This window comes from Sceloporus undulatus, chromosome 2, assembly GCF_019175285.1.
Source record: "Sceloporus undulatus isolate JIND9_A2432 ecotype Alabama chromosome 2, SceUnd_v1.1, whole genome shotgun sequence".
Classification (NCBI taxonomy): Eukaryota; Metazoa; Chordata; class Lepidosauria; order Squamata; family Phrynosomatidae; genus Sceloporus; species Sceloporus undulatus.
The window spans coordinates 139,155,007-139,179,461 of record NC_056523.1 but is presented as its reverse complement, the minus strand read 5'-3'; the positions used below and the strand labels follow the sequence as shown (position 1 = coordinate 139,179,461).

General features: G+C 43.8%; 2 protein-coding genes across 13 annotated transcripts in view; one reads left to right on the top strand and one right to left on the bottom strand.

The window, feature by feature from the left end:
• TMEM94 (transmembrane protein 94) overlaps positions 1-14,313 on the top strand; it is a 105,556-nt gene extending 91,243 nt beyond the window's left edge. For all 8 annotated transcript variants that reach the window (XM_042448435.1, XM_042448433.1, XM_042448436.1 and 5 more), the window contains 8 exons: positions 372-449; positions 1,766-1,851; positions 2,929-3,010; positions 6,090-6,250; positions 7,720-7,814; positions 9,216-9,309; positions 9,807-9,977; positions 11,291-14,313. In XM_042448435.1, coding sequence (XP_042304369.1) covers positions 372-449; positions 1,766-1,851; positions 2,929-3,010; positions 6,090-6,250; positions 7,720-7,814; positions 9,216-9,309; positions 9,807-9,977; positions 11,291-11,363 — 840 coding nt within the window. In that variant the 3' untranslated portion in view covers positions 11,364-14,313. The remainder of the gene's footprint in view (positions 1-371; positions 450-1,765; positions 1,852-2,928; positions 3,011-6,089; positions 6,251-7,719; positions 7,815-9,215; positions 9,310-9,806; positions 9,978-11,290) is intronic.
• A 1,090-nt stretch (positions 14,314-15,403) lies between these two features.
• Positions 15,404-24,455, bottom strand: part of CASKIN2 (CASK interacting protein 2) — a 183,371-nt gene continuing 174,319 nt past the window's right edge. For all 5 annotated transcript variants that reach the window (XM_042448997.1, XM_042448996.1, XM_042449000.1 and 2 more), the window contains 2 exons: positions 19,523-19,847; positions 15,404-17,016 (listed from right to left, as the gene is read on the bottom strand). In XM_042448997.1, the coding sequence (XP_042304931.1) occupies positions 16,920-17,016; positions 19,523-19,847 (422 nt within the window). In that variant the 3' untranslated portion in view covers positions 15,404-16,919. The remainder of the gene's footprint in view (positions 17,017-19,522; positions 19,848-24,455) is intronic.

The following is a 24,455-nucleotide window of genomic DNA, read 5'->3' as shown; positions in this document are numbered from 1 at the left end:
AGTTTATTGAAACTTTTAAATTGTTGTCCAGCTGTTGAAAGTGGGTTAATTGGCTGCAGTTATACTACCCAAACATTCATAACAGTCTGTGTTCCTATTTATTTCTTATTAACAGAGGTACCTGTCTAAATGTCTGTCTCTGCACAACAGGTTCTGCATGGCATAAGTCAGGATAGCTGAAGTGTGGTTCTTAAGGTGTTCTTGGAGTCCCATAAGCCCTAGGTAGCATGGCCAGTAGTGAGGAATGCTGGGATTTGTAGTCCAGCAGTTTCTGTAGGGCCAGTCTTTTCTTCATCTCTGCTGCCGGTGGAAGATCTGCTTGTTTTCCGCACTTCTTGCATATTATTCCAATAATGTATGGTTCCTTTTAGGCTCGGCATGCAACATATGGCATTCGCAAGTGCTTCCTCTTCCTGCTACAGTGTCAGCTGACTCTGGTCATCATCCAGGTGGGTTGTGCTGAAGAACAGCAAGAAGCACAAAGGACATCTTGGAGCTGGGTGAAGACGGGATTGTGCAGGAAGCAAGTCTCCTGTCATCACTCTTAGAAATCTTATATAGCATCTTTGTCCATTTGTTCTCTAACCGTTTAGCAGAGGCTGTCTTTGCATTGTTCCTCCTGCCCCCAAGCACATTTCTTTGTATTCTCATGAGGTTAAAAAAATAAGTAACTTAACAGAATGTTTTTCTCTTTTTTTAAAAAAAAGCCATCATAGAAAATTTATGCAGCTGATGAAATCCTGTGCTGTATGTAGATTTAGTTCTGCTCTTTATCATGAAGGTTGCTCCTAGGTAGCTTCCTAAACTCCTGGTCATTTTGATGATTCCCAGTACTCTCTTGCAGGGAAAAGCCAGCAGTCTGGAGCTCAACTGCACTGATTCAAACATAAGAAGGTGAAGGCATTGCTTTCTTAGCAATAACTAAGTAAGCACTGCTGGTTTTCTATGTTTAAAGAAAGGCTTCCAGTTTACCCCTTAGTTTCCAGATGATTGATTGCATTTACATGCCTCTCTTCTGCCAAGGCACCAGGGTGGTTTACAGTTACTACATACTAAAACAGTAGGATATACAGAAAAAAACAACTCTTTCACACCAGCTGATGGGCCTTTCAAGAACTAATAGCATCAATCCTTCTCTTCTGCTTCCTAAGATCTTGGAAGTACCTAATTACATTTAACTAGCTATATGGTATTAATTTTGTTTTACTAGTAATAGAAATGCAACTGTGTTATGTTTTTATCCGAACGGAGGAGTAATATCATTCATTTTGTGGTGGAACTATCTCTGTTGAGTTTAGTGAGGGAGCACAACTTCACTAAATGGTGAAGCAGAACATCACACAGTTATTGCGTTCTGTACCTTGGTCCAGTAACTTTTAGTGTTTAAAAGCTTTTATGAAGTAGCCACAAAAGTAACCATTCTTGTTATTGTGGTGGTGGTGGGGAACAGAACCTTTACTTTAAAAATCGTAATTGCAACCATAACTAATTTTTCAGAATTCAGAACTTTAATTATTTTGAAAAAGTAACTCTCCAAGCTCTGGCTTTCCTGCAGAGTTCCCACAGATCTTCAAGCAGTCACAGGAAAAGAAGGCAGGGGCTACTCCAGCTTTTTTCAGGCAGCCTCAGTGGAGCTTTAGGAGCACCTTTCCTGAGGTTCTTCTCTTCCTTGGCTCTCATCCTCTTTTTCCAAGAAGGTTGGGTGGACTTGCTCCTGGAGTCTTCCAGTCCTGCTGCTGATTGTGCCTTTTTCTTTCTTCCATAGTTCCTCTCTTGCCTGGTGCAGCTGCCTCCCATTCTCAGTACTACAGACATCTTGTGGCTTTCCTGCTTCTGCTACCCATTGCTAAGGTAAGGCATGTTCCCCATAACAGAACCAATTGACTGAAGATTGGTTTCCTTTTCTAAGCTGAGATGGGGACACAAGAGTGACTGAGACTTGGATTTTCATATTGCGTGCTAATGAAAACCTTTTCATATAGCAGCAGAGTACAGAGGCCATATTGCCCATGGGCTTCTGTGCCTTGGTCTTTAACTATCGGCAGAATTTGGCATCCAAGTGCTGCCCATTTCTGCTAGTGTGGGCACATAGAGATTTCCTCTTCAAGGAAGCTGAGGCATCTGTTGAGCAGCTTTTGTCCATTAGTTCATCTGTGTGAAACCACTGCCATGAGGAAGTGTTTCTAGCTATTCCTCGTTTGGAAGTCATACGTGCAGATTTCCACAAATGACATCTTGGGTCCTTATCCCAAGGTTTCAGAAACCAGGTCTCTATTGACTCTTTAATTACCTCATGCCTTGGGTTTATTTGCAGTAGACTTCAGGTCTAATTGCGCCTCTGAATTTTATGGCTGGAGAAAAGCTTGCATATGCCATCTATTTGGCATATGATTTTCCTCACATCTTGGCAAGGACTGAGATGCTGGAGAGTGGGAGGAGAGCTGGGGGGTGTGAGGTATCAAGATGGCATTGTCTGGTTACTGTGGTACAATAATATATACAGAAGGAGGCAGGGAGAGAGTGTCTATCTATATATTCATCCTTGAGTATATTATAATGAACTTATTACAACTTTCTATCTGAGTGTGAAATATATGGATGTGCTTGGGCATGGGGATATGTCCCTTGAACATGACATTGCCAGGCTTAACTTTCTCATAAGAGAAATTAGATGTTATTAATTATTAAGGTACAAACTCCCAGTAGCACTAGCCAACCTATCCAATGGGGGGGGGGGGGGGGATTCTGAGATCTGCAAATCAATTACACCCAGAGGGGCTGCAAGTTATTCACCCCTATTGCATGCAATGTGTTGCAAGAGAGAGGGATGTTCTGACTGTGCAAAAGACAGCTTTTTGTGGTCATTACAATCTTATTTTTTAAAACAGCTACTATCCCAGCTAATTCCAGTTTTAATTTCTTTCCAAGTGTTTCCCTCTTAGGCAAACCCCCCCATAGCTCCATCATGTCTATGGCCACTGGGAAAAATTTGACCTCCATTCCAAAAAAGGTAAGAAAAGGTTGAAACTGAGTATCTGTTCATTGGAATGTAAGGAAGTGACAGAAGGGATTACACTGATTGTTTTAGGAGCTGCTAACAGATGACATCAGGGACTGCAAAAGTAAGATGTAAGATCTAGTTTGCATTTTGCCAGTCAGCCAAATATTAAGTAACTTGAATGACAGAATGTCAAGCTTTTGGATCCTTTCCTATCTCCTCCTGTAGCAGGTAGCAGAGTTTCTTGCTAGTGTGTAGGACTAGAAGACTTCAGAGTCTCTCTCTCTCTCTCTCTCTGAACTTTATCATATGTAGGTCCTATGTGCTTCCATCCCCAAAATGGTTAAAGTAGTGGCATCCCAGAAAAGCAATCCCATTTGCTATTGGTTATCACACACAGAGCACAACAAGGGATTAAAAGCACATTAAAGTGGGCCCAATTCGAATTTGGCTATCAAAAGGAGACAAACAAATCCCAATTGCAAGCTTATAAATACCTTTTCTGAGCATGCTCAAAATGGTCATTTCCACGAGTGTGCGCACACACATGCTCCAGGGAGGGGAAGGGATACCGGCACGGGGTCCTCTTTACCACTGAAGCCCAAAAAGGTATTTCAGAGAAAGGCAGAATGATGCTGCCCTTTGCAAACTCCTAAAAGCACACACAAAGACACACACGAGAGAGAGAGAGAGAGAGAGAGGAGAGGCTTGGTCCATAAGCCTGCCTGATACTATGCCCTCCTTTTCTAAGGCATGTCCTCTATTTCTCCCTCCTGTCCAGGAGGACTTCCAAAATGCCCTCTCTCTGCCTTTGCAATCTCCAAAACCAGACACACACACACAAGAGAAAGAGAAAGGAGAGGCTGGGTCCATAAGCCTGCCTGATTCCATGCCATCTTTTTCCAAGGCATGTCCTCCATTTCTCCTTCCTGTCCAGGACTTCCAAAGCGCCCTCCCTCTGCCTTTTCCCAGCAGCTATGCCCTTAATTAGAGGAGGAAAAGCAGCCAGGGAGCCTAAAGAGGGAAGTGTGTGTGTATCCCTTTAAGGGACCAGAGCATTCTCCCTCCCTCCCAGCAAGGCATGAAGTCATCTGAGGCATTACGTGAAGGGAGTCAATTCGCAAGCAAAATGGAAACATAAATCCAGTAGTTTTGTGAATTTACTTATTTCCTGATTGACCTCACATTCACCCTAGATTCTCTTCTGATTGCCTGCAGTGTCATGTGAAAAGCAGCTACGAATTTGTCCCTAAACCCTGGATGACCCTGCATTGGCCCCTTTTTAAACTTCCAATTTTGCCCCATGTGATAATGTCCTCTGTTTCACCTTTGAACCCTCTCTCCCAGAAAATGGAGGTTCAAACTAGATGATACCTTAAATTTGTTGTTGTTATGTGCCAGTCATTTCTGGCTTATTGCAATCCTAGGGTGAACCTATCACAAAGTTTTCTTCGCAAGTTTTTTGTAGAGAGGGTTTGCGATTGCCATCATCTGAGGTTGAGAGCATGTGACTTGCCCAAAGTCACCCCGTGGTTTCCATGGTCAACCAAAGATTTGAACCCTTGTCCCCAGAGTCATAGTCCGACACTCAAATCATACCATCACACTGGCTCTTGATACATTTAATGAATCACGTTAAATGGATACTTGATACATTAAACATAAGTATGCTGTCTTTTTTTTAATTAAGTAGGATTGTGCATATTTGTGTGTGCACACAAGCGGTCAAGATTGGGACTACATAGGAAGATGGTTTTTTTAATACGCTTTCACTTCACATCCTTGAGCATGACCCATGTTATAAGTTGCTATTAGCCCCAGGAAGGAAATTCCATTCCTGCCAAAGGGAGCTTCACTGGAATGAAACGAATCACAGTTTCATTGCCCTGGGACTGTGGTTTGGTGGTGGTGGTGGATTAAACATCCGTTCCTATATGCTGAACCCTGCTGTTTAAAATAACAAAAACCAGACATGATAAATGCATACATGCACTTAATGTATGAGCTAGTTTGGCCCTTAGCCATGCTGTCTCAGCATTTTCAAGCTTTGCCTTGTGGCTATTTGGGAAGAGCACTGAATGAATGAATTGTCAGGTTCCTTCTGTGCAGACAAAGTTTAATAATCATTCCTATTTTAAGTAAGGCAGTGGGGGTTGGGAGAGCCAGAGGATGAGATATCTTTGGGAGAAATGAACCTTGCTGGTATTTGTAGGGTATTATTTATGCAGCACACCATTTGTTTAGGATTTTAATACATCTACCATGAAACATAAGATGAAATTAGATGTTTTTTTGGTTTTTGGGGTTTTTTTTGGAGGAGAGGGGCTTATTAGAAAGATCTGTCTCTGGAAATCATTGGACCCCAATAGGTTTCTATTAGCAGATTTACTGCTGGCAATATTGATGGTTTTCTGGTGTCCTGGCTGATGTCTGGAAGTAGAAGGTGACCTGAGCGAGTAATAAGAACGGGTTTATTATCCATGGTTTATTATAGGCATAGGGGTTATTAAACATGTAGAAGAAAGTGTTTTTACTCATGACGTATTTGTTCGAGCAAGGACTTAGGCCTGTTTGAGAGTTTTCTCTGTAATGGTAGTGGTGATGGTGGCAAATAAATCTTCCTTTCCTTCTGCCATGGCATGTGTCCCACGTTGCCCAGTAGGACTTCTCCTTATGGCAAAGACCTTTCTCTCTAACATAGACCCTTGTGGAGACTACAGGAATCCCATGGCGATCTGTTTCTGTGAACAAAATCTCTCTAAGGTGTTTCAATTTGTTTACCTGATATAACAGGTATACAGATATTTCTTATGAGGTTTATATAGCTACCTGAGGATGTGGAGAGGATGCTTAGAGGTGCACCTAGTCACACAAGCACTGAACCCTTGTCTATTCTGGCTGATTAGGAAGGCGAGGATGGGAACTCTCACTCTCTTAATGCCTGGCTGAAAGATGGCTGTGTTTCATCTCTGCAAAAGGAAATGAGACTGCTTTTGGCCAACAGGGAGGTTTGGGCAGGCACAGTAGGACCAAGCAAGTCATTGCCTCAGGTTTTGTTAGTGATGGTGGTTGTCCCTGGCCATGTTTGCAGACTCAGCACTACTTCCTGTTCTGCTTCCTGCTGAAGTTCAGCCTCACCATCTGTTCCTGCCTGGCTTGCTTTGGATACATGCTGCAAGATTACTGTGCAAACTTCAACTCCTCTGCCTTCGCTGTGAATGCCACCGGCTGCTCTTCCATCATGCTACACAGGTGGGGTGTCCTCCTTGACAGAAGTGTGGTAGCTTTAAATAAATAAGCAGGTTAAGTGGGAATAATTTGCACAGTTTATCAAAGTTTTAAAAATGTTTTATGATTTTAGATTTTGTAGAATTTTAATTTTTTTCCAGTGAGTTTCTGAAAGAGTAGGCTATAAAGCAAGGGCAGGAGTTTGTGCTACATAGAATGTCTGGGACTATAGAAGCATTGGAAGTAAGTGGGAATTTGTTCTAAAGCTCTAACCTCTGCTGGCCTCTGGTAGATTCTAATTTTGTAAAACAGGGATGAGAATCATCCAGTCCTCCAGATGCTGCTCAGCCTCATCTCCCAGCATTCTGTTGGCTGTGTTGGCCAGGGACACTCTGAGCTTCAATGAGCTGCAGTCAAGCAGCTTCTAGAGTGCTCCATGATTCATACCTTTACTGTTAAAGAAAGTTTCCAGTTATTATCAAGTTTTGTAAAGATAAGAAACTTTGTTCCTTCTGCAGATGGGGAGTAAGTGCTTTCTTTCCAGATGTTTATCTTTGCAAGAAAGCTGATAAAGAATCATTACTATAAACAACAACAACCCATGAAAAAAACTGAAAAAATGAAGAATAGAAGCAGGAAGAAAGTACCATAACTAATGATGCCTAGCCTCTGACCTTGTCATTTCATTGCTCTTAGCTTTGTAGTAAACCATCGTGTAGGCTCTCTGTGTGAGAGAGTGTGAGTACCTGGGAATCATCATATCAGTTGTCTGAGTTATAGAGACTGACCACTAGCAGTGTCATTTGTCATGTTGGCGGGAAGGTCCCCCCTCCTGTGGTTTTAGGAAACCATTTGGATCTCTCACTTTGCAAGCACAGACTGTTCTAATTTTTCCCCAGTCCTATGGAGTCATGTGATGGTCCAAAAGCAAAATCTGAAATTGTCAACATCTTGTGGGTGCTGTTAAAATTAAACATTAGGGAACATTTTCATAATTGTAGCAGTACCAATGCCTGGCACAATATATGGGAGTGGTCACTTTGCTAATTTCATTCTCATCATTCCGACTCCTCTTCCTACATTGCTGCAGTGTGTGTGTGTGTGTGTGTGTGTGTGAGAGAGAGAGAGAGAGAGAGAGAGAGAGAGAGAGAGAGAGAGAGAAACTACAGGGGTAGCTGGCACAGACATTTATTAGATAGGGCTTATAACATTTCTGGTGACCAGGAACTAACTTGATCTGTCCCTGCAGGCTTTACTGTGCAGAAGGATCTGTGCATTCACCCACAGCAATGCTCTGTTTCATTGATGATGGTGCAGATAGCTTTCTATATATCTGTTCCAATCATAATTTAGTTACTTAATAAAATAGATTATTTTACCTAAATTACAGTGGTCATTGGACCTTCAAAATTCTTCTTGTGCCTTTGGATGAAACATAGTCATGCATTTAAACCTGCTTGGCCCCTTGTGATGCTCTATGTTTGCTTTCTCAGTGGTGCAGAGACCCCTCCTGATTGGTTTGGATTATTTTCCAACATCCTTCTCCTGGCCCAGAAGTTTACAGCTGGAATGATTGTCTTGCACACTGGTAAGTTATTTCCATTGGGAGTTGGCAGAGAATGTCTTCAATGCATGCATGAATAAAACACAGAGTTGGTCAGAACTGAGCTCAGTAGTTTTATGTGATCATAGAATTGGAAGAGACCACAAGGGCCATCCAGTCCAACCCCCTGCCATATAATTTCTTTCTGACAACATTCATGTATGATATAGAAAATCCTTCATAAAATAAATTTCTCAAGAAACTGAAATCTAGGTCTTGTTATGGCTTCCTTCTAAGCCATTTGAAACAATTACTAATCCAGTTCCTTCTTCTGAAGATTGCATGGCCTCAGGTATTTCATTTTTCATAACGTTTTTTTTCTGGGACAGGGTTAACTATTCATGGGGTCATGGTATTACAAGGGGTGTAGGTAGGTCCCATCTGAATATTTACTAGTTAAATAATTTTAAAAACAACAACAGTGCTTTCCCTGTAAATAAAGCAAAGCAAATCAAGCAAATTCTGTCAAAGGGATAAAGTTCTGCTCCAAATATATCTATAGGTATAGTGTTTAGCTAACTTAAGCTATCTGATGTGGGGAACAGCAGGGAGTTTTCTCCATTGTGCCAGGAAGTGGCACTATATTTGTGCCCAGTGGCTACAACTGTTTATTTCCTGGAAACTCACCAGGCACCTGATGGCTTGTAGATTGATCCATGGACTTCCACTTTGAGTAGCACTGACCTAAGGCATTGATTTGTATCTATTAAAGTATTCTTTCTACTTTGGTATTTCTCAGGCTGGGCAACTGATTCATCAGGATCTCAGCCTTGTGCAGTGAATGGATCCCATTGGAGCAGACAAGTCTCTTTGGCTTAACTCTGTCCTACCTAACTTGAATCCATGCACAATATTCTCAGGAATAAAAAATGCCACACTTTGTCAAGCCAGTAAAGAACTAAGGGAGCATGGGGGAATTCCTCTTTTCTTTAGCTAACTCTGCCTGCTGGGACCTCTTCTTCCTCCTCTGCAAGCTTAGCCATATTGAACCAAGGGAAACCTGTGCCGGATCACCACATTCAAGGCAACTGTTGTAAATGACATTGTCAGTTGTACTCTCTGGATATCATTAAGACAAAATACCTTGCTGGTCACTGTAAAAATTACTCATTGGCCAGTTTAGGGATGGTGCAATACTAAGTCTTATCTGCTTAACTACATTAAACATGGCAAGAGAAATACAGGTTGGGGCATTAGGTAATTGTAAGTAGCAGATATTGGGTTTGTTCAGTGTAGTAAAGAATTATCTAGATTGCTGAATGCTGTACCCAGGTCTTGCGCAATGAAGTTCAGAAGTTAGCCTCTCTTTCTCTGGACTTCTCTAAAGCCCCCTGTACTTCTGTGGCAAGCTTGCAGCTAAAGAAGCATGTTGTGTTTTCTTCACAGTATTTATATCGGTCACCCATGTCCATCGTACCAAACCATTGTGGAAGAAAAGCCCCTTCACTAACTTCTGGTGGACCCTGACTGTGGTGATTGTGTGAGTATGGTTTCCTCTCTCTTCTAATGCACATCAACTGGATCCAACCATTCTTTTTGAGCTGGCTCATCCACTTTTTTGATTTCAACTTAAGGAGCACTGCCTTTATCCTATCCCTCACTCTTCTTTCCCTCACATTAGTCTTCAGTCATTTTCAGTGTGTGCTTCCCACTGCCCTGCCTCTGATGTCAAATACCTTATTCCATATTATCAAATAGTGTCAGGTATCGCTCCGCCTTAGTGTTTTACCGTGGTGGGATAAATACTTATAAATCAAAAATAGAGAGTGTGTGGTCCTCCAGATGTTATTGGATTGCAACTCCTGCCATCCCTTACCATTGGGCATGCTGGCTAGGACATGTTGAGAGTCCAGCAACAACTGCAGGATGATAGGTTCCCATCCCACAGGTTCAAAACCTTTGCAGCTAGAAGATTTCAGACCAGAATGTTCCTTCCGGAGGATATTTTGCTCAAGCGTTGTTCTCTTTTTATGGCAGATTGTTGGGTCAGGTCATCCAGACCTTCTTGGACTTGATGCTCTGGGTAAACCTCGAGTCTCCTGTGACCTACCATATGGATGACATTCCCATGGCTTCCTGGCTGCTGGGTTTGCTCTCCATTATCCTTGTTGTCATTATAAATGAAACAGTCAAACTCCATGAGATCAGGTAAGTGAGCCTTGGCATATTGCCTTGCTAGCATTTCATAGAATCATAGAGTTGGAAAAGACCCCAAGGGCTGTGCAGTATAACTGCATTGTGCCATGCAGGAACACACCATCAAAGCCCTCTGGACAGATGGCCATCCAGCCTCTCTTAAAAAAATTCCAGAGAAAGGGAATTTGTTATGGAAAGCTTCCACATTTCTCATAGCACAATTCTTTGGTTTGGAGAATCCTTCCCTCCCTTCCTTTGTCAGATGGTTAAGCCTCAATCTGCTTTTCATTTTACTCACTTGGGAACAAGTCCCCAAGAAGATAGCATAAAATCGCAGTGTTAATATATATCTGGCTACAGGAATAGTACTTGAGACAGGGCGTGAATGTTCTTTTCAGCAAACCAAAGATTACATCAGGAAACCTGATATTAGGTAGATGTCTTTCTCTGTGCAGGTTTTTAGCAAAACAAACGTATGATCCCAGCTTTCTGCCTTGGGTGTGTGTGTGTGTATGTTGTAGGTGTCTGCTGTCCTACTGTGAACAGCAGCTGATCAGTTTAGTGCATGCTGTGCCCCCAAAGTCCAAATTGCTATACCAAAGCAATGTTCACTTTCAAACGAAATGAAAACAACAGTTTGCATTACTGAGTGGCATATACTTATTCTGATCTGGACAATGTAAGAAATAAATTGGCAGACTGGAGTAATAAACAGGCATGAAAAGGAATAGCATTGGCAAGTGGCATGAAGGAAGCAAAGGATTCAAGGCCTTAATTCTCCATCCCAGGCTTTCTTTAGCAGATACATTTCGTAAGCACAAGTGGGCAACTTGTAGCCCTCCAAGATGTTGTTGGGCTGCAACTCTGAGTATACCCCACCATTGCCTATGCCAATGCCACCCAACTCCCTTGCAATGAGCAGGCTTGTTAGATCTCTCTATCATTCCAAGTGACATGTGAATGCATCCCAGAATGAACGGACCTTGTGCATTGTTGGAGATGTATGGCAGGTCCTGGGATTTAATACAGAAGCCTATCTGTTTTTACTAATTTGAGAAATGTCAGATAAACTTCCAGAGAACCAGAAATCCAGAAATTAGAAGAGCTCCTTTTTTAATTCCCAGAATCCCCTAGGCTATAGTCCTCAAAACAATTTCTTCTCTAACTTCATAACTAAACGACACTGTGACTATACTGTACCATGTTTGTAGATATTCTTTGGGAAGGTTTAGGGTGGGTTGGTTAGTGGGAACCACAATGCTGTTTGCTCTTGCATTTCTTTTTATTTGCTCCTTCCCCCTTCCCGTCTCCTTCCTCTGGTTCAGGGTTCGAGTCCGTTACCAGAAGAGGCAGAAGTTGCAGTTTGAAACCAAGCTGGGCATGAATTCTCCATTCTAAACCCCACCCCTGCAAGGCGCCCTAGGTGGCCTGAAGGCTGCATGTCCTTTTCTCAAACAATCGTATCCCTTTGCTGGGAGAGAGAAACCAGCCTCGCATGTGGATCCCTGTGGCAGGAGTGGATCAAGACAGATCAGCCCCTGGGGATGGCTCCAGCAGGAGTCCTGGCAAAGATGCAATGCCATGGTGATGGCATTGGTGATACACATATTGCTGTTGCTGCTACTTGGGTTATTTATTTTTGTACCTCTTTCCTTGGGATTCAGCTGATCAACCTGGTTGCAAGAGTGTGCTGTTATGCAAAGAATTCTTGTTGTAACATTACTTTTCCACCCAGTCCTTCATAACTTGACCACATACACGCATGCATGCATGCATGCATGCACACACTTTCTTCTTGCCATGGTGACCTTCTTGTCAGTATCCTCCCTTTACATACAATATGCCTCTGGGTTCTAGGGGAGCACAGCACTGTTTCCATGAGGAGGGAATAAACGCAACCTTCCTTGGTTTTTGCCGCTGCAAAAGGCCTTTGGACCTTTAGGTTGCTGCTCCTGAATTGAGGCCTGATGACATGGCCGTCTTGTGGCTGATGAACAGGATTGCAGCATGCCAAGCAGGAGCGCTTGGAGATTTGCTCACAGGAGTGCGCAAACAACTCTGTCAGCAGTTACTCTGGTTGAGTTTCTCTAGGATGTAGCATATGTGATGGGCCAGGCTCTTCATCACTGTAGTGGGATAATTCTTTACGGAAAGGAGAATAGCACTCATGTGGTCCCATCTCAGCTGGGCCACCAGGAGACTCTCCCTTTATGCCCAATATTTAAAAACCAAACCAAACTGTGATGTTGTCTCTTGAGTTCTCCCTTACCCTCCCTGCTCCCACTCCAACTGATAGACCTTGTGAGTAATCTGGGACTGGTAGAAGGTCCCTCACTGATATGCATATGAAAGGCAACCTGCCCATGATGTCTGTGTTCTGACATTGATTCAGTGTATTCTTCAATGTGAGCGTGCATTTGCAAGCAACCATGGCTTGATTGGGGAATAGCATATGGGGTTGCCCACCTCTCTTACTGCCTCATGTCCCTAGGCTGGACTTTTAGCAGAATCTGTCAGTTGCACCTTGGACCTCCCTTCTGTTTGGGACAAAATCACTGCTTGATCCCATTTGGTGAAGTTGGAGGATACAGTTCCCCTCCCTCCATGCCACAGTTTGTTCCCTAAATGCAGAGTCAGTTTGAAGGGGAACTCATCCAAAACTGAGAGGGAATCTACATTTTCCTCAATACCTCTTTATTACCTGCCAGTTTTTTGGAGGTTCCTTTGGCAGGAAGGCATGAAAACCACTACCTCTGCTGACCATCCTCCTTTATGTTGCTCACTTCTGCAGTTATGCCAACAGCACCTACTTTATAAGCAGGTTTTTTTTTTTTTTTTTGCCCTGAGATGACAGAGCATGTGCTGGACAGGCTAAAGTTGTTTTTGATTAAGTATTCTGGGATGAATTTCAATATTCAGGTGTTCCAGGTTGACCTACTGGCATTTCTAAGGGTGTTGCCTGGTTTAGCCTTGCCCAACCCTTATACTTTCTAGATGTGTTGGACCTTGTCTCATCACCACCACCTAGCAGGACCAGTCTAATTCATCTGGAGGACTCTAGGCTGGAGAAGACAGCCCAAGACAGCCATGGTTATCCTGGGCCAGGGTCTGAAAGGGGTTCAGACCCCGAGCCACCATAGCCAAGTAGTTAATAAACTTGCTAAAAACTCTCTTCTTTCATAAGGGACTAGCGTCAAATTAACTGACCATGATAGATGAGCTCACCCTGGTTCTGAATCAAGGCACATGCCCCAAACGTTGGAAGCTCTACTTTACTCTTCCACATTGGGGTAAATGGCATTTATCTTTGCTAGATAATAATCCCAAATGTCATTGGACTCCTTTCTAGCTGCTGGTGGTGAGGAAGGAGGTCTGGTCCCTGGCAGGGCTAGAGCATGTTCCTTAAAGATCTTTACAGAGTAGATAGGTTGTGACCTATGTTCCTTAGCCTCTCCCGAGTTTGGCTGGCAATTTGGACAATAGCCTGTTTTTATATTTTGAAATAGGTTATTGTCTAAAGATAATTAAAACTCACTCTTCTTCCCTTCTTTTTTGAACTCAGGTCCTCATAATGTATTGCTAAAATTTTGTTTTCTTTTCACTTCATGTGATACATATGCATTGATGGGCCTTGAAGACCAGTATGCTCTGGGGAATATACTCTAGCCCACTTGTTGGTCAGTAAGCTACTGTCTTTCTCCCGTGCCAGAGTTGTTCTTGGCTTCAGGACTGGCCTGAGCTAGAGATATCTTGTTAGCACCCACTAGATGTCTCAGGTCCCATGGTAAGTCTGAAGCGTATGGGAGGGGGGTAATGCTATATTTGGAAGGTGGACTGATCTGCTGGAAAACAGGCAGTTGTAATTTTTGTAGCCACATTTGAGCAATTTTCCTTGCCTTTCCTATTTCTAAAACATTTGGGAGTTCTAGATGCCTGAATCCATTTGCCACAAGAATGTTCTTAGTATTGTGACTCACAAAAGACTGAGTTCTGAACGTGATGCCCTTCCTAGCACTTTCACACATACCTCCACTCCTAAATTGTACTCGAGAGTCAAAACATGAGCAAATGAGCCTTTTGAAAAGCTGTCTCTTGAAAGGTCTTGTGACTCCACCACCTATCCTACTCGCCCACCCCTTTCCTTGGCCAGCCAGAGCTTCAGAAGAGTGTGGGCATGGCTTTAGGAGTGAATTCAGTCTATCAAACTGTTTTTAAATGGTGTATATTTTATATTTAAAACATTTTGGGGATGTATGTAAAAATAGATTTGTATTATTAAAACTTGTAAATTGTATAAAAAGAAACAAAGAGCACCTAATATGAATGGCAATAAATGTCTTTGATACTTGTTGAGAGGGTGTGTTTCTCTTTGGGGAAAGACACTGGATGGTCCTGGTTGGATGCTGCCTTTGTCCAGGGTGTCACCCACACAAGCTGGATGCTGCTGTGGCACTATGGGAGGGGAGAGGACTTGGTGCCCCCTGTATCAAGAAGGCAAGAGAGCCCTTGGTGACAGCAATCACAGCATTTAAATTCTTTGTAATGTGCAGTGATCTGCAATATAATTCTTTCAACAACCCTATAAGGCAGGGATGGAATAATGTGGCCATCCTGGTCTTATTGGGCTGCAACTGCCAACATTCCTCCTCTCTAGCCATGTTGCCTAAGACTGCTCAGTGGTATAGTCCAGTAGCATCTGAAAGGATGCATGATTCTCACCTCTGATGTAAGGCAATCCCATATTCTTGACTTTTATGTTATTGATTGTGGGGGTGATAGGGGGACTTGCCTAGTAATAAATAGCTGAAGTGAGATGTGAACCAGAGACTTTTTTGTCTCACATTTCACCATTGCATGGAAGTAAGTCTCTTGAACTCAGCAGGGCTTTTTTTTTTTAACAACACATGTACAGAACTGCATTGCCAGCCATTACAATGCTATTAGCACCTGACTTGGTGCATCTGTGTTATATTTGTGGCTCTACTATGCAAATTGGCTAAGTTGCTTGGACTTGTGTTGATTCAATCCAACATTGCTTTCACTTCCTTTTCCAGTGGAAAAGAGATGAGGGGGACAGTCAAAGGAGGCAAAGTGGATTCATCCAGTTTGAAGTAATGTGTGATTCTAGAATAGTGGCTAACATGACCTTTGCCTTGATTTGCTGCAGGCTATTTATAATTGATTTTCAGTTTTAAGTTCTTACCAGGTATTCATGAGACACTTGATGAAAACAGGACTCCTGATTCTCTTCCAGTGGTTGTTTCTGTGTATTTTAAGTGACACACTCAAGCAGCATACATCCAACAGCCTTTGGACATTTGAGATGCTCATATTTTTGTATTTTAAAAAGAGTTCTTGCGTCAAAGCAATAACTAAAAATAGAATAAAAAAGGAAACGTGTAGGATGAAAGGACAAGACCCAGCGAGCCAAGCAGAGCTATCAAAAGGGAAAACAATTCCAACTGTTTAATATCATTAAGTTTCAGACAATGTTAGTGGAAAACAAGAATTCATGATTAACAGCAACAAGCCAGATGGTTCGAAGACTGCCTGGCTGTTTTTTTACCCTGGACTACTTTCCCTAGTCATTCCCGCTACATGTAGCAGGCACAGCTTAGGTTGGTTAGACACAACTCCATCCATACATAATTTACACAGCATACAATGTCTTTAAAATAAAGAACTAGCTCTTAAAAAATAAGCATTCTCTGAAGGACCAAAAATAAAAATAAACACCCTCCCTTCTGACACTGGATTCCCTCATTAGCGGTAACAAGAAAACAGCATTGTACTGCCCACTAGTGGCTCAGACAGTAATGTGGTTCCACCTCAACTCTAAAATACAACAGAACTCTGGTTAGTAAATATATAACAAACCCATGATTTTTAAAATATATACACTTCTTCTTTTTAAAAAATTTACAGTGTTATCAACAGTGAAAAATATTGGACTCATCCCATCTCAGCTAGAATGAAATTCAAAACTTTTTCTGGGGAAAAAAAGGTTTTAGAGAATGCTTCTTATTTAAAGTGCCACTGGTTGCAGCTATTTTTCTTAATTATTCTCTTACCACTAGGTATCAGCCAGAGGATGACTAATCCACTTGACACTATAGCTAGAAAAAGAGTGAAAAGAAAGGAAAAACTGTCTCTATGGCCAAGATGTGTCCCATGAATTCAAGGTACTTGGGAAAGCAGGTCACTTTCAGTTCTCTGGAAAAGCCTGTTGTTGAAATGTTGGGTCTATTTTGCTTGCCTGGAAACTTTGACAACTACAGGTTGTGTCAGCTGCTTTTGGAAGGAGAGGCAAAGAAGGAGCAATGGGAGGGATTGCTTCCTGTAAAGATGTGCTAGAAAAGCAGTGAGGTCTTGTCTTGCTCCGATGGCTTCCAGGCTACCAATTTTGTTTGGTTTTGGCAACCATGGTGGTGGACCTCACTGAGTGTTCAGACTCCTTTGTTGCTGTAACTAACATGCTGTTGGCATCACTCAAATGGAGAAACTTGGGAAAAGGGAATTGGCTGCTCTTTATGGGACGTGCATGCATTATTTGGGAGGAGGCCTGAGTGCATCAGTAGTGCCTGGCATTAAATCTTTCTCCAGATCTAGTCAAAACAATCAGTCTTCCATCAGCTCCTCTTTGTCACTGTAGATGTAGGTGGCCACTGTTTACAGACCTGGCCAAGTTATGGTGCACAGATGGAATCCAAATCAATGTGCACCAGTGTGTTCTTGCCCAGGCTTGCCATGCATGTTCCAGAGGACAAAAGGCCCTGGCAATTCAGTGTTTGGCTGAGGTTGTCTGGAAAATGACACCCAACAATCTTTCTTCAAGAGGGGCTGCTGGGTGAGAAAGTGCAGGAACAGGAGGCCGGCAGTCATTGTGATATTCATACTCAAGGACTGGTGGGAGGATAAACGTACAGCACAGCACCATGAAGGGAGACAGCTCTCTCAGTCCAACATGGCATCCAGCTGCTCGGCTAAGTCATCAAACATGTTGCTGATGTCTTCGAGAATGTTCTTGGCTGTGTGTGCTGTCCCATAGTGGCTGACAAGGAAAAGACAGGGGAAAAGGACTCAGTTTGGCTGCAGATTTTCAGACCACAACTTGAAAAGCTCACCCCTCACTTTATTGGAAAGCCTATCTCAAGTCCTCTCTTGTTTTGTAGGACATGGGGTCAGATTGATTTATTGGTTTATTCCTTTACATCCCTATCCCATGACTCTTTTGGTTATGGTCACCTACTTCACTGGCTACTATAGTTGAGAGCAGGAGTGGGTGAGTACCTCTAGGTTAGAAAAGATGCTCTCTCTGTAACTCTTTACAAGGCTTGCAAATGCTGTTTAGGAGTGGACACCCCTTCCCCTTCCTATTCCCTGGGCAGGATCAAGAAAGAGAATAAATCCAAAGCTCAGAAGGGAAGGCATGGTCTTTCCAATCAGAGACTGGAGATAGTAGGGATCTTCCTCGGGGTAGCCTCTGAGGCAGGCCTTAGAAAAGAGTAAAGTGCCAACGGAAGGGGAGGAGTTTCCTTGTTGCCCTTCACAAGCCAGATAAGCAACCTCTTCAGGTTGGGTTTGGGCTACAGGCCTGGAGTTCCTTCCTTTGTTTTTAGAGCTTCTTGGACTGCACAAGGTGCTGTACCTGACATCCTACATGTTCCTGACTCAGGCAATTAATGTTCACATGAGACGAGCATAAAGGACAAAGTGGAAATAAAACACAAGCTATAATAGGCAAAGGACATAAGTGTTTGCCTTCAGGTCACTTAGCAAAGTATTTGGCACTCTAGCATGGATGTCCAACAGCAACATATATGGGCAGATGTGTTCATAAAATATGTTTTTTTCCTTTTAGCATATTTTAGCATATACAGAAGGAAGAGTGGGCTCCTATTTCTTTTATTTAAGAGGCAAACATCAATGGCATTCCCAACTGACATTCTTCTCAGCACGGTGGAAAACAGGTAGGAAAGGTGGGAGGTGAGGTTTATCCATTTCCCCTTCTTTTGCAGGCTGCAGTGTCACCTCTCCCACAATTCTGAAGGGGCCCCTCAAACTCCTCAGATCATACTTTTGATGGAGATATAGGACTGCGGGGGGAGGGGAGAGCAGTTATGAAGATCACTCTCTTGCATCTCCCCTTACCCCCAGTTGGATGAGAAGCCCTTCACAGATGGCAGGAGACCTTATACATGCAGCCAGCCTACTCCACTGAAGCATTTTATGTTTATAGACACTCAAGAGTGTAACTACAGGGGTGTAGTGGCAAAATGAAGGCAGTATCTCCCCAAATAAGATCTCTGCCACTCTAAATGAAATTTTCCTTCAGACCCCAAATTTCTATCATTGCAGTACATCATACACAGAACTTGAGTTGAACATTTAGAGTTACAGTTTAGGCATCCAAAGAAAAGAGGCAGGCCAATTAGTTAGGGAGTGCAGACACTGAAAACAAAACGATTTTCACTCACTCTCTGCACTACTAGAAATTTGGGGGCTGAAGAAAATTTCATGGGGAGGGGGCAAAATTCTTCTTGAGAAGCAAGCTTCTTTTGGATTGGGAAAGGTGCTACTATATAGTCAGGGTGCAACATCCAAGGCCTCCCTCCCTAGCAGCTGTCAAGCCCTGCCAAGCTGCTGCTGCTTATCGATGGGGAGGGGAGGAAGTGGGGAGGACAGTGAGATGATGTAACTATGAGGGGAAGGGATAGGAAGGTGCACTCTGTCTGTGGCCACAATGCCATCCCCAGATAAGCTGCTCTGTCTGATTTGCCTACCTGCTCCCTCCCCACAAGCAAGCACCAACAGGAGTCCCACCCAGGACCTGACAAGTGTGGTGGTGGTGGTGGGGTTTGGACATGGCATAAAAGGCTGGAGGATAGCCCCCTTTGCCCCATTCCAAAAAAAAGACATACATGGGGGGCAGACATGGAACTGTGCAGGTGGAGAGAAATACTCCACCTCCTTGATGCAGGATTTTGGATTATGTTTCCTGATTTTTGTTATTACATGCTTTCAAATTGATTTATTCCAAGGAGATTGTGTTTGCCTTCCTCTGATGCTGAGTGTGATTTGCCCAAGGTCACTCAATGGGTTTCCATGCCTGACTGGGGATTTTAACACTGCTCTTCCAAAATCCTGATCCAACACTCAACCCACTACACTACACTGGCTTTCACTTATTTGCTGATAGGTTTGTTTAATTTTGCTTTACTGCTGTTCAGGCAGGAAAGATTGGTGAAAGCCACCTTGACTTTTGGGGAGGGATGTGGGGTAGGATAAGGAAATAGCAGGAGCAACACCCCTTTGCATGTGCAATCCTATGTGGCTACCTGTGGACAGGAGCCCGCTTGAATGTGGCCCTTGGCTGCATCACGGCGAATATATCTGGAAGTCACAGGGGTGCTGTTCATAATGAACACAGCACTTGCACATTCTGCATTCAGTTTCTCTCCTCATCTCCCTCTTCAAGAAAAATGACCCATTAGGATCCCCCTGTTGCAGGCACAGGCTTTGGTCTACCCTCTCTTAATATCTAAGTGAGACCTCACCTGTCTGCTTCTTCTGCAGAGATTTTCTTTTCCGCAGCTTCAAGTGTGGATGCCAGTGATGAGTTGGTTTGTTCCAGTCTTTGCTGAGCCTGAATCATGTCTGGAGATCCACTCAAAGGCCTCATGGAAAGGGCACCCCCAAAACTTACGGCGGGCTTGCTACCAAGCCCAAGCTTCATGGGGTAGGGGCTGGTCACTTCTGGCACCATCTCACTGGCTGCCCAGGGGGCAACTGTGTTGCGAGAGTTTTGCAGGACTTGTTGGTAGATGGTCTTTGGTCCTGAAAATACCAGCTTAGTTGAAGCAACATGCTTGGCTGAGATATCTGAAAGGAGAAAGACAGGCTTAGTGTCCTATGTGAAGCTGGGTTGGGTAAAATCTGCCTCACAGAGTTCAGCAAACACAACTCAGCCAGGATGCAACATTTGCCAATTTTCCTGGCATTTTGCACACCTATTCCATCATCTCATATAAACAAGAGCAAGCCATGCACCAGAACCCCCGAGCTCACTATGAAGATACCATTCCCAAATAGCAGTCTGGAATTGCAGTCCTCTTACTTAAATTAGACAGCTCTAGAGAAAGGGGCTCCAAAGCTTGGATAAGGTGGTAGTTGGCAAAGTTACTCTTTTGACCTTACAGTTCTCAGAATCTCCCAGCCAGCATAGCTTCTGCCCATGCCATACTGGAGAATTCTATGAGCTGGAGGTCAAAATGGGAGGGGGGGGGAATCCAGACTGGGATTAGCAATTTCCTACATGCATTTGGCCTTTCCTCACTTTTGTCTTTCCCTGTAGAAAGACAGGTTTCCCATGACTTTCTTGCAAACAAGCTTGTAAAATGTGGGCTAGACAAAGTAACTGTTAAATGGATCTGTAATTAGTTGACTGGCCGAACCCAAAGGGTGCTCAACAATGGCTCTTTTTCAGCCTGGAGAGAAGTGACCAGTGGGGTCCCACAGGGCACTGTCCTGGGCCTAGTGCTATTCAACATCTTTATCAATGACCTGGATGACAGAATTGGGAGCATACTTATCAAATTTGCAGATGACACCAAATTAGGAGGAATAGCTAATACTCCAGAGGACAGGATCAACATTCAAAATGATCTGAATAGACTAGAAAGCTAGGCCAAAGCTAACAAAATGAAATTCAACACAGAGAAATGTAAGGTACTTGCACTTAGGGCGGAAAAATGAAATGCACAGATATAGGATGGGAGACACATTGCTGAATGAAAGTACATGTGAAAGGGATCTAGGAGTCCAAGTAGACGATAAGTTGAACATGAGTCAACAGTGCGATGCGGCAGCTAAAAAGGCCAATGCAATTTTAGGCTGCATCAATAAAAGTATAGTGTCTAGATCAAGAGAAGTAATTGTGCCATTGTATTCTGCTCTGGTCAGGCCCCACCTGGAATATTGTGTCCAGTTCTGGGCACCACAATTAAAAAAGGACATTGAGAAACTGGAGCGTGTCCAAAGGAGGGCGACTAAAATGGTGAAAGGTCTGGAAACCTTGCCCTATGAGGAGCGACTCAGAGAGCTGGGGATGTTTAGCCTGGAGAAGAGAAGGTTAAGAGGTGATATGATAGCCCTGTTTAAATATGTGAAAGGATGTCATATTGAGGAGGGAGCAAGCTTGTTTTCTGCTGCTCCAGAGAACAGGACCCGGAACAATGGATGCAAGCTGCAGGAAAAGAGATTCCACCTCAACATTAGGTAGAACTTCCTGACAGTAAGGGCTGTTCGACAGTGGAACACACTCCCTCGGAGTGTAGTGGAGTCTCCTTCCTTGGAGGTCTTTAAACAGAGGCTGGATGGCCATCTGTTGGGGATGCTTTGATTTGGATTTCCTGCATGGCAGGGGGTTGGACTGGATGCCCTTGCGGTCTCTTCCAACTCTATGATTCTATGATTCTAGATAGATTAGATTAGACAGAGAGACAGACGACCGACCATAGACGGGTCTACACTGGACAGAATAATCTAGGTTGTCCTCCAGTATTCTGACCCGGAAACTGCTCCGTACTCCCCTGTAACTTCCACATTTTGGAGTGATGTGGGGCATCTGTTTATAGAGCATCTTGCTGCCCTACCACTGGCACCAGTTGCTCCAAACTCATAAATGAAGTGCCTGGAATTGTTTCAGAGTGCTCTGGGTTTTCCTGGGAAATCCAGGTCAAAGGGTAGTTTTTTAAAATTCAATTTAAGAACAGGAATGGCTTTGATTTGGTGTGGAAGACAGTCTGCAATCAAATCAGGGGTTTAGCTGTGTGTCATCTGGACAGGGCAATTGCGGCGGGTGGGGATCAGTGTAAATGGTCCATGTAGACATGCCCCTCGTGTGTGCGTGTGCACACTGATTTGGGAGGGCTGGGTATATTTTGATCAACTTATTTTCACCCATTTCTGGAATGTGTGGATCCTGACTTTCTGGACCAGAGACTGTTAGCATTAACTTTTTATACCACAGCTGAGAAAACCCTAGGACCAGCAAACAGAGCCTTTCTCAGATTCCTCCCTGTCCAATCTTACCCTACAACCAATCGTTCTCTCAGTGTGGGAGATGTCCACACTGGCCCTTTTCTCCCAATTGCCATCTTTTGTTCCCTCCATTTTCTTCAGAGTAGTGACTGACTTTCCTGTTTCCTGCATTTTCCTATATGGGCTTTTCCAACTTCCTATTTGCAAACATTTTTGTAGGAAAAAGCCAGTGCAGTACACTGTAGACACAGAAACTGGTAAGAAAGCTTGAAAGGGCACCTCTACCTTTAGAGTAAATGTTTCTGGCTTGCAGTTCCAGGTCTTTTATTGAGTCCTGTTTATCACATGAGGGGATATCTGTGAATAATCTCCCCTTCCTGAGCCTTTCCAGTATTGCTTTAGGTCAGTTCCTGTTCTTGTTGGGAATGTTAATCATCAATCCACCCCCACTCCCTCATAATATCACAGTAATTCTGTTAACAGATAAAAAACAATCGGAGGCAGTAAAGTGAAAATAATAGTAATAATGAAAAAAGACCCACCATTCCCTGCAATAGAAAATGACATAGAATAGTGAGAGGCTATTCCAGGAGAACTTATTCATCAATCACCCAGCTAGGTTCAACAGGGAGCAATAAAATGAAGTGAACCTGCAAGTAATCAACTTTTACTTGAAGGTGGCTGGGATATTTTGCTCAGAACTGATCTGAGAATGGACTGTATAGAAAGCCATGGGGAAGGTCATTGCTAGTTCATACAGTGTTATCTTAAACGAGCCTATGCAGAACTTCCATTTTAATTATGGCTCCAGCTCATGGAAGAAAAATGATCTAGTGTTCCCATTGATGTACTCATGGCATGAGCTATCTTTCCCCTACTCCAATTTTGCTGAGAGAAAAAGGCCTAAACTACAAGTCAGCCGTTACTAGAGGAGGCTGAAAGGGGTGGAGGGGATGCTTCATTTCTCTAGAGCAGGGGTAGGCAACCTTTTTGAGCCAGGGGCCAGGTTGCTGTCCCTCAGACAACTGGGGGGCCGAAGCCAATAAATAAATAAATAAAATAAAATAAAATAAAAATAAAAATAAAAATAAAATAAATTAGGACAACATTTTCAAATGTAGGACACATTTTTTAAAAATGGAGGACATGTGAAAAAATTTGATGATTTTTAAAAAATGATAATATAAATGCATGTTTCTTAGCCATGATCAAAATGGAGGACATTTGGGCCTCAGAAGCTGGCTGATATCATCATCATCATCATCATCATCATCATCATCATCATCATCATCATCATCATCATCGTTAAAGCAGACCTTTTAGCATTAAAAGCACCGAAAATACACAGAAATGCACTTTAGAAAGTCACACTGTCTCACCTTCAGAAAGAGTGACTGCATGTCTCAGAAACTGACTGTATCATCATCATCACCACCATTATCATTGTTAAAACAGAGCAGACCTATACAAATGGAATGGAAATCCTCCTCCTCCTGCTACTCTTCTTCCTCCTCCTCCTCCTTCCTTCCTTCTTTCCTCCCTCCTCTTCCTCCTGCTCTTTCCCCGTCCCCTTCCTTCCCTCCTCGCGGCTGTCTGGCAGCCGCGGGAAGGGAAGGATGGGAAGGAGGAGGACCACCACCACCCTCCCTCCCTCCCTTCCCTGCCCACGACTTGGGCCTTCACAGAGGCCGGGAAGGAGAGCGCTCGTGATCGTGGCAATCGTGGGCAGCCCCCGCACCCTTTCCCGGCCTCTGTGGAGGCTTGGGCCTTCACAGAGGCCGGGAAGGAGGGAGCAGAGCGCCCGTGATCGCAGTGATCGCGGCAACCACTGGCGGCTCACGCGCCCTTTCCCGGCCTCTGTGGAGGCTTGGGCCTTCACAGAGGCCGGGGAGAAGGGAGGAGAGCGCTTGTGATCGCGGCGATCGCAGGCGCCCCCCGTGCTCTTTCCCGGCCTCTGTGGTGGCTTGGGCCTTCACAGAGGCCGGGAAGGAGGGAGGAGGCCGCCTTTCGCCGGCGGCAATTGGCGGCAGGACTGGGCTGGGGCCGGTCCCTAGGCCTTGGCGGGCCGCATGCAGCCTGTGGGCCGTAGGTTGCCAACCCCTGCTCTAGAGGGAAGCATCCTTCTTCCAGCAACCCTTCCCATCACTCTCCCATTACATTACATAGTTCCCATGCCCACTCAGTCTATAGGAGCCATTCATTCTTTGCTCCTGACAGACTAGACCAGCATAGTGAATGGTAGCTTAATAGCCCTGCACTGCACCACCCCCATCTTTCCTTCCTGCCCTCCAACCTGGAGCGCTTTTTCCTGACCAGAGGGAGCAAATGTAGTGGGAGACCAGCTTTCCCTCAGATTTAGAATGCTTCCAGACAGACAATTTCTAGTAGTGCCGCTCACACTAGGAAGCTGCTCTGTCTTTCTGTCAGACACACTCTTCTGTGTATATA